At 36.1% G+C, this 17262-nt stretch overlaps 1 protein-coding gene across 6 annotated transcripts; it reads left to right on the top strand.

Moving 5' to 3' along the window:
- Nucleotides 1-6375: 6375 nt before the first annotated feature.
- LOC113101088 (dual specificity mitogen-activated protein kinase kinase 4-like) lies at nt 6376-17262 on the top strand. Of its 6 annotated transcripts, XM_026265552.1 has the most exons (14): nt 6376-6603; nt 8067-8102; nt 9678-9710; nt 11460-11477; nt 11945-12047; nt 12137-12311; nt 12440-12559; nt 12648-12767; nt 12854-12905; nt 13001-13128; nt 15287-15364; nt 15439-15587; nt 15815-15860; nt 16648-17262. In XM_026265552.1, exons 1-14 carry the CDS (start codon nt 6501-6503, stop codon nt 16759-16761), a joined length of 1275 nt encoding a protein of 424 aa, XP_026121337.1. In that variant the 5' UTR covers nt 6376-6500; the 3' UTR covers nt 16762-17262. The 6 variants fall into 6 exon arrangements, with proteins under 6 accessions (XP_026121337.1, XP_026121338.1, XP_026121340.1 ...); XM_026265553.1 differs by lacking the exon at nt 11460-11477; XM_026265555.1 differs by lacking the exons at nt 9678-9710; nt 11460-11477 and having other exon boundaries at nt 11957-12047.

Here is a 17262-nt window from a genome sequence, read left to right as displayed (position 1 = left end):
CATGATAGCATCATTTACTCAACTTAGTGATACTGAGAAAATCCCCTTCATACTTGGAGAAAATGACAACACAGCTGCACTAGCTGCAAAATTTGCATTACCCTTATGAATAAGAAGCACTGCATGAAAAGGTGCGTTTCCGGACTGTTCACGTCAGCATCCAGAACCATGGTATAAACCTGTACGTTTCCGGCAGTTTCTGATTCCTGGAAACTGTCGGAAACTGACTGTTCTGTGTGCGGCGGCTTTCCAGTCCGCTCACTACCGCGATAAACTCCCAGACACGGACAGAAATGTTTACTCACTCACCGGTAAATCCACGTACATCCCTGTGCATGACAATAGTCTCCGCAAAATCCAGGCAGTTAAATTTCCGTAAACAGACACTCATATCTCAGTTAATGTCTATAAATTACTTACACTTAATATACACTTAATATGTTTTAAATGCTACAGGCCTTCCATAAAAAAAATGCTCAACTGTCAACAAAGCCACAAACACAGCAAGGCATCAACACAACTCACAGCTGTTTTTGTTTTGGGATAATTTTTCATGAGTCCAGCGCAGTTCAACTGCCTGCTCAGGTGAATCAACTGCCTGCTGTTGAACTGAGGTCACATATGTATATAATAGACAGAATAAGCATATTTGCCCTGCTGTCGTCTGGGAATGGAGGTGAGAAAAGCGGTGATATATAGACTTCCTCTGATTTCTCCTAAACTTTGTTAAAATAAGCTTCATTAAAAATTGGGAGAAAAAAAATAAACAAAGCTAGTCAATGTGATTTAGTAACTGAATAAAAGATAACCTTAGTAATAGAATGGTATTCAAAAACTGTGTTCAAGTTACCAGATTGATGACTGTTCTTTAAAGACCAGCAGTTTTCCAGAAGAACGGCAACCTTTGCTATCTGACCTAAACACATTAAATATATATACACATTAAAACATATACATTAAATCACCTCAAAATACAACAAAATACATTGTAGATTTCAAAAAATGTAAACTAAAACACTGACATATTATGATAGATTAACAAATGAAGACACAATTTCTCCTCCAAGGCTGTCTCAGGTGAATCAGAAGTCAGCTGCAGTGTTTGGAGACTCTGAAATCAGAAGAGCAGAATGTGTCTATATGGGGAATATGTTACCAACTAGATCAGGATAGCTAAATTAACATTAATTAATAAACATGTACTAAAAGCTAACTTTTAAAAATGTAACATTACATAGCAGTTGATAAGTTAGCAGTTAATCAAGATATCTAGACTAATTTTACAACATAAACCCACTCAAATACATCCATTACAACACTTAACATTAAGTTTTGGTAAATAGTTTATTTAAAATGTTTCTGTAAATTCTTACTTCTGATCTAAATCTCTCTGGACGCTGTGACCGCGCGCCGACTGAAGGCCGCTGAAGCGGGAATAAACGGCTCGAAACAACTTCATGCTGAAATACAGATAAAAAAAATACAACATCAAACAACATTTAATGTTATGTTTTTGTAAATATTTTTTTCAAAATAGATTTATGTATTCACACTTACCTTCGTCTAAGGTAGCTAAATCTCTAAGAAATTACCAGACGCTGTCAGCCAGTAGTAGCCCCTCACTCACTGCAGAATACTGTCAGCGCGCGCGCGCAAATTCAAACAACAAGCGGCGGGAGGAATCAGAACAGTGAGTCGATTCCGAAGATTCTATTTAAGGGCATCAATAATTGCGAGTTTCGTGTGAATCAGCGTGATATATTATGTTCATTACCTCTATTAACAAACTACAACAAACCCCGAGATGCAGGACTACAGCGTATTTTATTAATCTTACTCAAAGTTTGCGATTCTGTTCAAAAGAATCGTTTAGATTAATTCAGTTCGGATTGATTTAAAAATGACTGGACGATTAACTTTTAACAGATAAACGCCACGAATAGCATGACAGCGCTTGCTCCCTTAATTATGATATTAAACAATTGTAAAAAAAAGTAAAAAAAAAAAAATTATAAAAAAATTAAACACCCCACAAATTAAACATAGTACACTAACCATAGTTTTTCGTGGTAGTTTATTTGTAGTAAAACTGCCGTTAGTAGTCAAACTGCCAAAACAAAAAAAACATAGTATACACTTTTACTATTATAAAAACATGGTTAAGATACACGTCTAGTGTGTGCAATAAGAAATATTCTGTATCCAGAAATCTCTGTGCATCTCAAGTGTTTGGTCGTGTACGGAACTCGGCACTCTTGCCTGGGAAATTACTCTTTTCATGCAGTGAAGTTTTTTTTAAGTGTGCTATTAGTATGCTTCTTTCAAACTAAATAATTTAGTCTGCTTGTTATGTATTTTTCAGAAATTAGCTTTATGTACTTTTAAGAAATATACTTCAAATGACATTTCAGTATACTTGACATATTATGAAAAAGTCTATATATATTTGAGCTATACTTGTGCTCCAAGAATCTGTTTTCTCATTGTTATAGCTACAGTAGGGAGCTCTAGTACACATCTTCTGTAAATAATTTCCAAAAAAAAAAAAAAAGTGAAGAATAAACCGAAACAAGAGATGTGCCTTGTCCCATACCCACAATTGCGGTCTTGGCCACTTGAGAGCACGTGTGCGATAGGAAGTAAGTGCGCAAGACTGTACAGATCTTAAAAACACCAAAGCACAGTGCCCTTAATGCACACTGAAGCCACACTATCTCAAATACCGCTCCGGAGCGGTATTTAAGACTTGGTGTATCCCATTATGCATCATGTTGTGGAAATAAATCGCAGGATTTTTTGCCAAGGTCAAGAGAGGTCATGGAAACCTTTCCAATGTAAATTAAATATGAATAATAATTAAATATTACATATAATTTATTAGTTAAACAAAGTGCTACACATTTTAATGGTGCATAGTTTAGTATTTTAATTTTTTTTATAACATTTGGATCTGCTTTTTATAAAGTATTTTTCCAAAACTAAGTTTTATTAGTATTCATGTGCCATGGGGGTGAGGTTTAAGGGTTAGGCAACATATGTGATGTAGCCATGCGCACTTACTAGACTCTCTCATTGTAGCGTTTAATGCTGAAGAAGACTCTAGCCTAATCGCTTGTTAAGTCTGACGTCACGTAACAGCGCTTCCGCGTACAAACGCTCTATCAAAGGTCTCTCAGTTTGTGCCATATCTCAATGTATTTGATACATATGTCGGTAAATTATCCCTAACCACCAAATCAAATAATAGGAGTATTCGTGCTCTGTTCCAGAATGAGGTTGTCTCTTGTCCGAATGCCATCTTTTATTGGAACAGACATGTAGGTGAAATTAACTGGGATAGGGTCTGGGTTTTGCCTCAAAAATTATTTTTATATAATAAGACCAAAGAAGTGTCTTATAAAATTATACATCAGTGCTATCCAACAAAATGTTTTTTTTTACAAAGGTTCATTTCTGAGGACTTTGATGTAAATTGCTCCTTTTGTGGTCTCCAAGCTGAAGATTTAACTCATTTATTTTGGTATTGTGAGTATACTAAGAATCTGTGGAAAAACATTTTGAGAATTTTTTGTGGTATAATTCCTGACATTTCGTTGAAATATGAAAATGTTATTTTGGGTTATATACATTTTGAAAGAGAACAATCAGATTTTATTTACTTAATCTTATTTTGCTTCTCGCCAAATGTTTTGTCCACAAATGTAAATATTGTAAATGTAAGCCTTTCTTTAACCTTTTTCTGGAAGATTTAAAACTGTATCTGTATTTGATTTCTGACTCTTCCAATAAGAAAGCTGTAAAAACTATGAATCTTTTTAAAAGGTATATAATTTTATTTCTCCCTGGCATGTAATATGTTGATGTCATTCTGTGTTTCAAATGTCATTATAATAATAAAAAAAAAACGCTCTATCAGTTACCACAAGAAAACAACAAAAGGTGCTAATATAAACTCACAATGTGATAGAATACTAGCGAAAAAGTTAGAATTTTAACCTTTAACTCCATACCGAAGTCCCAGATGGCCAGACAATGAAAATATAAATATAGAAAAAATATTAAAATTATTTGTGTTTGTGACACTGTGAGCATGGAGACTGTATTGTATACCTTAAGTTTGAAAGCGTTTAGCTTAAATTATTAATATAAATAAACAGTGCTCATAAACTGCTGCTGAAGCTGTATTCTCAAGTGAAGCGAGTTGAGGCTTGGACCCGGAAACAGCGCTTCTTACGTCATCACTTAACAACCGAATAGAGCATCACAGTCCCGCCCACAGCCCGAGGGAGCTTAGGTGCCGGAAGTAAATATCCCATTCATTTCTCCTATTGACTTTCGGAAAAATCTATATCTAAAGAGTTTTAGAGCATGTCTGAGGATAACCAGCTACGGCTGAACTCATAAGCATACAACACATTATTTAGAGTGAAAAAATTAAGAGAAAATCCAAAAAAAGTCAAAGGTACAAGACTGTGTACTGTGTACTACTCATCCCATAAACCACCGCGCCTCACTGAAGTCGAATGAAGCCACAGCCGCGAACGAGCCTTTTGAGCGACTTCCAAATCTGACGACGGCAGCACAAACTTTTTCCTCCAGTGAATTTTATTTTATATAGTGAATGTGCAGTAATAGCAGTTCTTTCAGTATTAATCATGTAAATAAATTGTGTTTTATATAGGTATTATGTATTGATTTTTATATTTATCATCGTATATTTTATATATTGTGTGCGTGTGTGAAAGCGGTTAACGATAACGTCAGCAATGGTGCAGTGCTTTGTACCTGACTGCAATCACCGCTCAGTCGTCAACACGTTGTTGCCATAACACAAATTTTCAGTAAATGGACAAAAAGGTATGCATAGGCTAAATATTGTTTTGACAGTGGCATAATAAAATGCTTGATATGACTCATATCAAGTGGACGATAATGCTAACTAACGTTACCAAGCTCTCTGCAAAACTTTGTAGGTCTTGTCCCTCATGCTGGCCCTTACAAAACCCACAAGCTGACCCTCGGACACGCTACACTCAACTAACGTTACATGACCCGATCTGAAGTGGTTTTCACGCCTTTGAACACTTTTGTTTTCATCATTGAAAAAAGCCATCATGGCAGCCAAGGAGATCATGATTGCATGTATGGTTACGTTTTGGCTTATACCCCAACTGTCAATGCAGAAATTGTATTGAATTTTTACTTCCGGCACCGGTTGTGGGTGGGACTGTGATGCTCTATACAAGACTCTCAAGGACTGAACTAGGAAAGACACAGGCTTGGTAGATAGCCTTCCGTTTGAGATATAAAACAGTATCAAAACTGTGTAACGTTATAGAATTAATGCTGACCAATGAAGACGTAATAATTACTGTCAAGCTTTGGGGTGTTGATCGAGTCCATCTACATTTTGATGATCATTCTAAATCCAGTTCAATATCTTTTTTTCAGCTTTTTGTTCAAAATGTTTTCTTTCTTTCTTTTGTTAATGAAACTTTACCACAATCAAGTGTTTAAAAAAATTATGCATGATGTTATAATAAAATGTTTTTGTTTACAAGCAGAGACCCTGTTCTTTCTTTTGTTGTTTTGAATGTTCAGATATTCATATATCTAAATATGTATACAAATAAATACCTAAATAGGGACAAAGTAGTATATTTGTATGATGTAAATTTCACTTAAAGAATATTTGCCATATAAAACTACTAAACCAGTAGTTACACTTAGAAAAATGTCCTTGTAAATTAACGATAATATACTGGCAACAGGGTTTCAAGCATAGTATCGTAATTTTACAGTTTTATAACTGTATTCTGAATTACATCTTTTTTGTAAATTAACGGTAATATACCGGCAGCAGGGTTTCCAGCAGTGCACCGTATTTTTTCAATACATAAAATGCTACTACAAGTATTTAATTAGTAAACTATCAGTGTACCTGTAAGTTCACTTTTAGTATGGTTGCAGTACAAACTACAAATATTGACTTAAACTGGTTGTGTACTGAAAGATTACTACAGTTATACTTGAAGCAAACATAAAAGTATACTTTAATATGCTAGAAAGGGGTATTGAAATAGTAAATATACAACACTGATATGTGTATACTTAGTTACTAAGTGTAGGCCTACTTTAAGAGGAGCCATTCAACTTGTGAGGCCTTAAACATGATTAACTCTAAGCTGACTCACTTTATCTTTTCATGTATTTAGATAATTTTATGTTTGATCTATGTGTTTTCTTCTACTGTTTATTAGTATAATTTATATATATGCTTTGGCAACATTGTGTTACACATTCATGTAAATAAGGCTTTATTGAATTGAGAGAGAGAGAGAGAGAGAGAGAGAGCACGCACGCACGCGCACGCGCGCAGTGCAGTGCAGTGCAGTGTAGTGCAGTCCAGTTCAGTGCAGTACACTACAGTACTGTAGGTTGCTTTGCTGTCTGTCTATCTGCATTGCAGCCCAGCGCTGGCTGCTGGAAGTCAAACTCAAATGGCGACGTCCAGCCCCAGCAGTACCCCATCTGCATCAGCCTCCAGCGCACAGCACCACCAGACCCAGGGCCAGCACATCAGCACCATGAGCAGCATGCAAGGTCAGACACCGCCGAACCGCGTATCCATCCACCCTACAATGAGATCCAATGACCGTTTACTCGCATCACATGAGACTCAATCGCGCTGCATTACTAGCCGCGTAGCTTTAACTAAACTATCGACCTCAGTTAGGATTTACAAACTTTGAATTGTATGTTTTAACGTAATAAAATTGTTTTATACTAGTAGCTTTAATTTTTAATGTAAGTGTCCTGTTAGCCGCACGGCTAACCGCTTCAGTCAAACACTGACAGGCCCGTGAATATTAAATTTTTTCAACGTGATATTACATTTTTTACTACGTAACCTATGTATAGCTGAATATTTTGCAAGCCCATTTCGTTTTTAGTATTATATCAATTCGTTTTCTGTCATTGTTCGTTTACCGACTGTCATTGGAGTTTGTTGACATTTTTAGCTGGATGGCTAACGATAACTGGCTAACGATACGATGCTAAAATGAACTCAAGATAAATGCGAGTGTTTTTCGGGGGGAATTGAAAAGCCATTTCTTAATAAATGGTAATATTTAGATGTTATTTGATTTATCTGTGGACCAAAGAAGTAAAAATGATTTCATAAAGAAAACGACACTGTTAAATGGTAAGATCACTGACAGCTTATCTGTCATAAACCAGCGCTTCTCAATATTTTAGATGCCACGGGCCCCAAACATATGATCATCCTCGCCTTATATAGTTCATTGTGTATGTACCCATTCATACATATTTATTTTAATGTAATTTTTATTTACTCACTCATTTTATTTAGTTATTATTATTATTGTATGTTTTACACTATTTCTCTCTAAACCTTTCCATGGGCCTACTGGCATCTTATGGCCCCCAGTTTTTACACAAACTACTGCATAAATGTTTTTAGGATTGTAATTTGGGTAGTTTTAAGACTCCAATTGCAGCTTTATATATTCGTGATTGATTATGAATGATAGAATGTGTCATTTAAAATAGATTATTATATACCAACACTTTAAATTTTAGGTAGAATGTGGATTAGTTTAGGACACTAACCAGCTTGAAAATGTGATACTTTGCTGTATTTAACATCGAATGTGGAACTGTGTGGAAAATCGACAGCTCTAATGAGTTAGTACTAAAAACATGACTCTATAAATGGTTTATTTTGGACTTGGTATGGTGAAGTGGTTAAAGATATGTGCCGGTAACTGAAAGCTTGCAGGTTTGAACAAGTACACCGATGTGCATGAATTGTGTTTATCATAAAGTCATCACCAAGATCATTGCAATTGCTGTTTTGTTTGTCTTGTTATTAAAGATGTTTCAGTTCCACTTTGAGATTTAACTGCATATCTTTACCGTGCCATTAACTGTAATCTCTTATGGGTCAGTTTTTCTCTCAAATTTGCTAGGCCAACCTCAGTTGCCTCTTTAATGAACCTGGGTATTCTCTCCAAACTGATGCACTTCATTTTGATTTTCAGACATCAGCTCATGCTGGAGGTTTCAGAGTGATTCAGGTAGTTACTGACTTTACATTGAACAGTTTGGACATGGACATTGTATGAAAATATTATTGTGTTTTGTCTTTAGGAAATGAAGCCATCTTATTACAATTTTACAAATGACAAATACTATCATGTAATTAATTAAGAAATACACAATAGTGCAATTTATGTACTACTAATTTATTAATATCTAAATTACTGTAGAGTTATAAGAACTATAAGATTACTTTTTTATTACATTTTTTATCATTATTTGTGATTGTTCATTCTAGTTTTTATAATATGGTTATATTATACTACTATTAATTCATGCAGAATAAAAAACTAAATAATAATAATTGAAGTATGCTTATATTTAAAGGTAATTAAATAAAAATGACTGTAGAACAGACAATTACAATAGAATTACATCTACACACACCTGATTTTGGGTTGAAACATGAATTTGACGTTTGTCTTTTAGATTAATTTCTGGGTGCATGTTTACTGATTTTTATTGTTATTTTTTGTCTATGTAATGCATTTTTACACTGTTCTGGGTTGATTTCAGCTATAAAGAATATGCCCATATTGAATTTTAACTCTATGATTGATTGAATCTCAATAGAAACCTGTTTAGTTAATCTGTTTCCTCATTTTCCTGTGCTTCTCCAAAATCTCCTGCATCTCACCGTAGTTCCTGTATTTCCTGAAACTGCTGTCTGACGTGATTCAGCTTTGCTTGGGAAGCTTTATGCATTGGCTTCACATTTACACGGGAAGAGGAAACTGATTTATCAACCCATGATTAATGAAGTTCATCTCTGCGTTCTTGTATTCAGATAAACTTGTTGCCTAAGACGTGTATAATCTCCATTATGGCTTTGTGTTGCAAAACTTCCTTATTGTCATAAAAAAAAAGATTATAAGAGTATGTTTTAAAAGAAAATACTATTCCTGTCTCTCTAATGTCTCTCAAATGTGTAACTATGTAGCAATTTCCGAGTGAACATTTTCCAAGTGTATTTGTCCTGAAATAACCTAACATGAATCTTTCTCCAACATAGTCTGAAGTTCCCAAACGCCGAGCTGGACGGATTCTTTTAAACCTATGTATTTAAGCAATGAAACTCAATAATTCCCCTCATGATATTTCTCTCCCTTTATCTCTCGTCTCTTCTTACCCACAATCCTCCCTGATGCCGGACCACGGTGAGAGCCTGTGAAATTGTTTTCCCCAGAGCCACCGCTGTTTATATATATTCCCTCTCTGAACCGTTTCATTTGGATTTTCCCTCCTTCATCTCTCTCGTAGTCTGGTGTTTTCCTTTGTTTTACGTTCTGCTGGTTTCCGGTTGCTGTTGTGTGTGAGCCTCCTCTGCATGTGCACACATTTCCCATGATTCCCGGTTCACTGATGCACATCCCGGCACAAAGGTTTGGTTTAAGCGAGCTCTAGAAGCTCATTGTGAGATCCGTCAGCTGGTTTTCTTGGATTTTGTGGTTTCATTGAGACTCCAATAGCTATGAAGAGCAGATTATGACAGAATTAGCGTTGGACTTGAACAGATGTTCAAACCGTGTGTCCATTGTTCTTCTCACCACCAGGGTTTCAGATAAACCTGTCTGGACTTCATCAAAGTAAGCCAACCCTTCTGAAGCGTGTCTGTTCGCTGGTTTCGGGGACACTAATGGGTTTCTGCTGGACTTGTGCCGGTCTAAAAAAATCAAAAATCATACTGATATTGGTCATCAGGTTGTATTAAGTCTATATCAGCATTATTTCAACAACCCTTCTCTCTAGATATTGTAATTTTAGCCATTAAATAACACATTGGTAGGCAGTATTTCCATTCGGTAGCTGAAATGTTCATATATCTCTTTTGAAACGACAATATAAAGAGGGTTTTAGTGAGAAATCGGCACAAGTCTAAGACTTTGAGTTTCCATTGATAAAAAGATTCCCTCTTGGACAGTCGATTTGATCAAAATCAGCCTGCACTTGATCAAGATCTCTTTAATGATCGCGCATGCATTGATCAATGGTTCTCATACAGTAATGGAAGCTCTGGTTGTTGTTTTAGACGACTTTCTACTAACCGGTGCAGTCAACATTGTCTTGGGTGTTGTAGCCGTCTTCCTGTTTTCTTGGGTTTGCATTTTGTTTAGTGTTGGAGCACTGCTGGGATGGTTTTGGCATGAGCATCTCGAACAAACACCAGCTTGTTGGGACATGGACGCACATGCCGTGAGATTTCAGAAATGCCGTTCCTCTGGTATTCGGATCCTCACATTCTTGTGGTGGAGGGAAAATAGTCCTCAAGTTCTCGGAGATGAGCTTACACTCATTTCCCAGTTGTTTCATGAATCTGAAGGGCTTTTTGGTGCTTAAGTGTTGTTTGTTTTAATTTAACGTTTTTGTCATTTCTCTTGTGTCTTATTACTTCCTTGGAATTTATTCACAAGTTAGCAATTATATGGAGACACAAGCATTAATTATAGATTTAGAAAATACTGATAACTCCGTAAAGTCCCATATTTCCTCATAATTGTGGATTGAGGTTAAATGTGCATCTGTTTGTTACGAGAAGAGCAGAAATGGTCACAAAAATGGTCACAAAAATGCCTTGTGAATTATTACTATTATAGCGAAAGAAAAGAAACTGAAAAAAGGCAAACTAATTACTTTTTCCCTTCTCAGAATTTTATTTTAATATCTATAGAAAGCTGATTAGAGTTACAGACCAAAATACATTGATAAAATACTGAAACAAGAAAAAATCAATTATTATTTAATGAAAATTAGCTGGATTTCCCACATTTATATTCATTTTTATTAATTCCGCATTCTGATCAATATTTTCCCCTACAAACCAGTTATAATCAGTGTTAGATTTGGTTTAACGTTATTTTTCTTTATTTGTAAAGACAATACATAAAAAAGTAATATTATTTGTGGTTTCCGGGTTTTTTGTTTAGTTTCTCATTTAACAAGATTTGGTGGAAAAAAACAGTGACTGAAACAGTGACGTTGAATTTCTTTGATCATGTGTTTTGAAGCATTTTCACTGTAAAAAAAGAAAATAGCTTTTTGATTCTACAGTAAAATTACGTAAAATGTATTAAGGTGTAATATCAAGCATACTGAGTTCAATTAACCAAATTTAATTTCAGAAACATTATTTTCAGTTTTTAACTAATAAAAGTCTAATTTTTCGTTTTGGTGTTTCTGTTGAACCAATCCGTCACTGTTTCTCTCATGTTGCATTGGCTTCATTTTGGTGCTGGATATTTTTAGTGCTTATAAAAGCGCACCTCTTGTAGTCAACATGAACCGTACAGTTTGCACAAATCAGATTCACGTATGATTTTGTGTTTGGGTTGTGTTAGGTTGTGTCTGTGATGAAGGTAAGTCCGTCTTTAGTTTTGGTTCCAGATCATCTGTTTTGTGTCCGGATGTGATCAGATCTTTTTACCGCTCTGTTGTCTGTCTGGCGTGGAGGTAGATTGGGAAAGATTAGTTTTTTTTTGGTTAAACGCAGGGTTTGTGCATGTCAGATTGCAGTCGCTGTCCTCTGCTGCCAGATTTGCTGAAGCCATCATCATCATCACCCTCAGTGAAGATGTTTCACAGCTTCAGCGTGCTCTGGTGGCTTCAGGAAACCTGGCTCTTGGGTTCCTCTCCTGGTGCTCTGATGTGCATGTCTCTAGTGAACTTTGGTGTCTCACATCTTCCATGGCTTAGTTAGAGATCTCATCCTACAGCAACCTGAATAAAATTTATCTTCATGCTACATGAGTGTGTTGGTTTGGGTGTGAAAGTGCCGTTTCCTGACTCTGGTGTTTAACCCGAAGGTCTCTTCCTCCTCTGTCAGGTAAACGTAAAGCCCTCAAGTTAAATTTTGCCAATCCTCCGATCAAACCTACTTCCAGAATCACTCTGAACACCGCCGGACTTCCTTTCCAGAACCCACACATGTGAGTACAGAGCATCTGATGGCCAGAGACACTTACAGTTTAGCTTTCGCTCTTCACGTGCATGTGTGTGTGTGTGCGTGTGTTTTCAGAGAGCGGCTGAGGACACACAGTATCGAGTCGTCTGGGAAGCTGAAGATCTCTCCCGAGCAGCACTGGGACTTCACAGCCGAAGACCTGAAGGATCTCGGCGAGATCGGCCGAGGAGCGTACGGCTCCGTCAACAAGATGGCGCACAAACCCAGCGGACAGATCATGGCCGTCAAAGTGAGACACGTGTCATGAGTTACTGACCGCACACTTTAGGTTGTCTTTGAAAGTGTGTGTGTGTGATCAATATAGCACACAGCCTTTTTGAAAATGCACGCTTTTCCACGACTCTGTTTGTGCGGCAGAGGATCCGGTCGACGGTGGACGAGCGCGAACAGAAGCAGCTGCTGATGGATCTGGATGTGGTCATGAGGAGCAGCGACTGTCCCTACATCGTCCAGTTTTACGGGGCTCTTTTCAGAGAGGTTTGTCCGTCCGCTCTGCTGTCCGTCTCATGCTTTTCTGAGAGAGTCTTTCTTCTCAAGACGCTTGCTCTGTCTCTGTCTTCCTCAGGGGGATTGCTGGATATGCATGGAGCTCATGTCTACCTCCTTCGACAAATTCTACAAATACGTTTATTCCTCTTTAGACGAAGTGATTCCAGAGGAGATTTTAGGGAAAATAACATTAGTTGTGAGTTTTCGTTTCGTTTGATCCACGTTGGCATCGATTAAGTGATGCGTTGATTAAAACGCTGTGTTGTCTTTCTGTCGTTTCAGACTGTGAAAGCACTTAACCACTTAAAAGAAAACTTGAAAATTATCCACAGAGGTAAGAGAAGCAGAAAGAGCTCTAGCGGTGTATTTTTGTCTGCATGTTTTGAGTGGGTTTAGATGGAGTCCTGTTTTGCTCCATTCTCTCCGCAGACATAAAGCCATCGAATATCCTCCTGGACAGGAAAGGCAACATTAAGCTGTGTGATTTTGGCATCAGTGGACAGCTGGTGGACTCCATCGCCAAAACCAGAGACGCAGGCTGCAGACCGTACATGGCTGTAAGATTTATTCATTTATTTATTCATTACCACTGCCATTCATACGTTTGAGGTTGGTACGATTTTGAAATGTTTTTGAACAGTCTCTTCTGCTCACTAAGGTTGCATTTATTTGACCAAAAATACAGTGAAAAGTCATATGTAAGATGTCATTTATTCCTGTAATGCAAAGCTGTATTTTCAGCATCATTGCTCTAGTCTTCAGTGTTACATGATTCTTCAGAAATCAGTCTAATATGCTGATGTGCTGCTCAAGAAACATTTCTGATTATCATCAACGTGGAAAACAATTGTGCTGCTTCATATTTTTGTGGAAACTTTGATACGAAATCTATATGTATTAATATGGTATGAACTTTGGTGTGACTTTTCAGGATTCTTTCATGAATAGAAATTTCAAAAACATTACGAATGTTTTGATTCATTCGATGTGCTGTAGATAAAAAATAAAATTAAATAGAATAAAGTAAAATAAATGTTATTAAATTTTTTTTAAGATGCCACTGCTATTTTTGGGTACATTTTTGTAAAAACAAAAAAAGAAAAAAAGAAAAAAAAAATATATATAAAATAAAAATAATAATAAAATAATAAAAATAAATAAATAAATACATACAGAAATACATAAAATAATAATCATTTTAACATCAAAATGCGTGTGTGTGTTGTATATATATTTTCATAATGATTGGGGAAAAAATAAAACAAATTCAGTAATTTCCTGCCATCCGTTCTGAAGCTGTGTGTGTGTGCGTGTGTGTGCTGTAGAGTGATGTAACTGCAGGAGTGTCCATGAATGAAGCTCCGCTCTGCAGTGGCTCTGCTGCTGATGATGATATCATGCTCTAATCTTAGCTGTGATCTCATCGTCCTCATCATCATCCCCAGAGTCTCCTCACTGCATTATGACATCATCAGTGTGTTGACTGGGCTGCACAGCTGTTAGTGTGTGACACACACACTCTGCTGCTGTCTGGACGGAAGTGTGTGCCGGGAGCACATCTGTTTTTGTGGTGTTTGGGTCTGTAAAGCAGCTGGACACAGTCAGACACAGACAGTCTGATGTGCTGAAAGAGCACTCTCTCAGTTAAACACTTATGTGTTCATCAGGAGAGTGTGTGTCCTGAGAAATGAACCCATGATCTCAGCTTTTCTACATGATGCTAGCACAATTAACCTCAGATATCATATGTATTTCTGAATTAATTTGAATATTCATAGGACGGGACTTTATATGTCAGGAAAATAAATTTTCTCTTCCAGAAAATTAGATAAAAAAAAAAACAAATGATTATTATTATTTTTGCATTTAAAAGAACATGTCGTGCTGATCCATGCCAAAAAATGCATCAAAATGTAAGAAATGAAATAGTTTCATCAATGAAACATTTAATCTCAACAGTGTGAGGTATCTCTGATTGATACAGAACAAAAAAATCTGAAATGGAGGATTTTTCTTTTTAATAAAATAAGCATCTAATAATAATATTTAATATTTTTTTAAATCACATGCACTAGGAAATTACTTTTTATTATTAAAATAATTAATAATACTGTATTTCTATTTAGAATAAAGCACTTATCATTCATGCTAAAAATGATAGAAGCAAAAATCGTGAACTTTGTCATAAAGCATGAGACATTCACATTAAAGCAGAATATTCCTGATTTCTTTATTTTTGAAAATGTTAATGTAATGTTATTTTTATCAATCCAAACAAAACAATATTATTACTTCAATTATTACTTATTACATAAATATAACTTCCAAACATGAAGTATATTTAATGTTTTTATTAATAAAAAAAACAACACTGCATAATAATAATAATAATAATAATGCTGTCAAACGATAAATTGCAATTAATTGCACCTAATAGCTTTTGTTTACGTAATATGTGTGTAATATAAATATACACACACAAACACACATATAAATATATTATTCATGTATAAGTTTTATTTTATATAAATATAAATATTTTTTATATATAAATATAACATGTGCATGTGTATTTATATATACATATGTATAGACACATTACATTTTAATTGAACAAAAACGTATTTTGGATGTGATTTGATTGTTTGAAAGTATTAAATAGCAGTAGTAATAATAATAATAATAATAATGTTGATGTGTGTGTTTGTCCCTCAGCCGGAGAGGATAGACCCCAGCGCTTCCAGACAGGGTTACGATGTGCGCTCAGACGTCTGGAGTTTGGGGATCACCCTGGTGAGGATGATGATCTGTCATGGGATCTGAAAGTGATTTCTGTGTGTGTCTGATGTGTTGCAATGCTGTTTCAGTATGAACTGGCCACGGGACGCTTCCCCTACCCCAAGTGGAACAGCGTGTTCGATCAGCTGACGCAGGTGGTGAAGGGCGACCCGCCGCAGCTCAGCAGCTCAGAGGAGAGACAGTTCTCCCCCAAATTCATCAACTTTGTCAACCTGTGGTGAGACACACACACGCACACTGAGCTCTCCAGCGTTTCCTCTTTCTCAGAGCTTGCTGACTCAGCAGACGGGATGTAATAACTCTGATTTATTGTGTGATCACATGACACACACGACGCCTCCTGCTGCTCATTCACAGCAACTGCAAGAGCTCAGGCTTGAGTTTATGATCAATCTGACTCCGAAGGGTTTTAATCAAATCTTTTCTTGTTTTAATTTCTAACAGCCTTACAAAGGACGAGTCAAAAAGGCCAAAGTACAAAGAGCTTCTGGTGAGTACCTGTTTCCCGCTGATGCCATGCTTTGAACGTATTGTTATTATATTATATCATGACAATTATATTATATCATCATATTTTATATATCTTGTTATGATATTAAAAGTGTAACTTGCATGAAAGTTGAATGAGAGTTTCTACTGTTATGGAAAACCTAGACATATGAGAGACATTTCTAATAGTTAGGACCTGAGGAAATATGATAAATTATGCTATAAAAGATTTAATTAGCTAGAAATTGCTTAGAAAATTGTTTACCAAGTCATTGTTCACATAAAAAGCCATGGAAATGTATTTATCCAGAGGTGGAGGAACTTTTAAACAGCATTTTCTTCAAATAAAATAAAATAATAATTTATTATTAAAAAGCTTGATATATGTATGTGAATTTTCCAGTAGTTAGTTATTGGGAGATTTTGACTTAAAATTATTATTATTATTATTATTATTATTATTATTATTATTACTAATACTATTAATATAAGCATTTTTTACTCCCAGATAGCAATAACATATTTAAGAACTTGACATAATTAGAATTTACTTCTTAATATCTTATTCACTTACATAACGTGGGAATCTTGTCTCTTATATAAAAATGATATTGATAATTGATATGTTATCGAGGCTACAGTAAGTCAGTGTAGGAGTTTTTAGCCTGTTTTAAATGTGATAAAAGCACAGGTTATTTGAGATGTGCATGATAAAGGACACAAACTCTCAAGAAGGTGCTGTTGAGTGAAAGAAATGAAAGTAAAGTGAACTTCTCTCTGTGTCTCAGAAACATCCCTTCATTCAGATATACGAGGAGCGTTCGGTGGACGTGGCCAGCTATGTCTGCAAGATCCTGGACGAGATGCCCGCGTCTCCCAGCTCCCCCATGTACGTGGACTGACACGAGGCGCAAGCGTTGGTGTAAACACAGAACGGCAGTATTAAACAGGAAACCGTACACGAGAGCACCGCGGCGTTCAGTTTGAGCTCGACTGTAAAATACCTCCTAGCCCACGTCCCTCCCTCTCTCCCTCTTACTGTCTCTCACACACACACACACACACACACACCTGTAAAGCGCAAACACACACGTATGACGGCGGTCTGATATCTCGCGGATGCGGAATAGTGATTTTAAACTGATATTAAATAATGAAATAATAAATAAGCCTGGAATTGTATTTATACTTCTGAAATCAGTTGTGGAATATTTGATTCGGAAAGCCTTCGACGTACTGGAAATCTGCTCGTGTCTCGTCCCTCCTCTTCGTGTATGTGATATTAAACGTGTTTTGTATGTAAAGGTGAATGATGATGCAGAGGTGGCCGGGGTTTCTGTAATCCTCACTGTACAACGACTATGTGCTGATAATATAAATAAAACTGAGGAATATGGAAACGA

This window comes from Carassius auratus, unplaced genomic scaffold (genome assembly GCF_003368295.1).
Source record: "Carassius auratus strain Wakin unplaced genomic scaffold, ASM336829v1 scaf_tig00217498, whole genome shotgun sequence".
Classification (NCBI taxonomy): Eukaryota; Metazoa; Chordata; class Actinopteri; order Cypriniformes; family Cyprinidae; genus Carassius; species Carassius auratus.
The sequence above is the reverse complement of the archived record's forward strand: the minus strand, read 5'-3'. Positions and strand labels throughout refer to the sequence as shown.

Bases quoted from the DNA above. Each gene is read 5' to 3' on its own strand.
- LOC113101088 (XM_026265552.1), top strand. From the start codon at position 6,501: ATGGCGACGTCCAGCCCCAGCAGTACCCCATCTGCATCAGCCTCCAGC. The intron at 13,129-15,286 runs GTAAGATTTATT...TTTGTCCCTCAG, and splicing joins GCTGCAGACCGTACATGGCT to CCGGAGAGGATAGACCCCAG. The intron at 15,861-16,647 runs GTGAGTACCTGT...TCTGTGTCTCAG, and splicing joins CAAAGTACAAAGAGCTTCTG to AAACATCCCTTCATTCAGAT.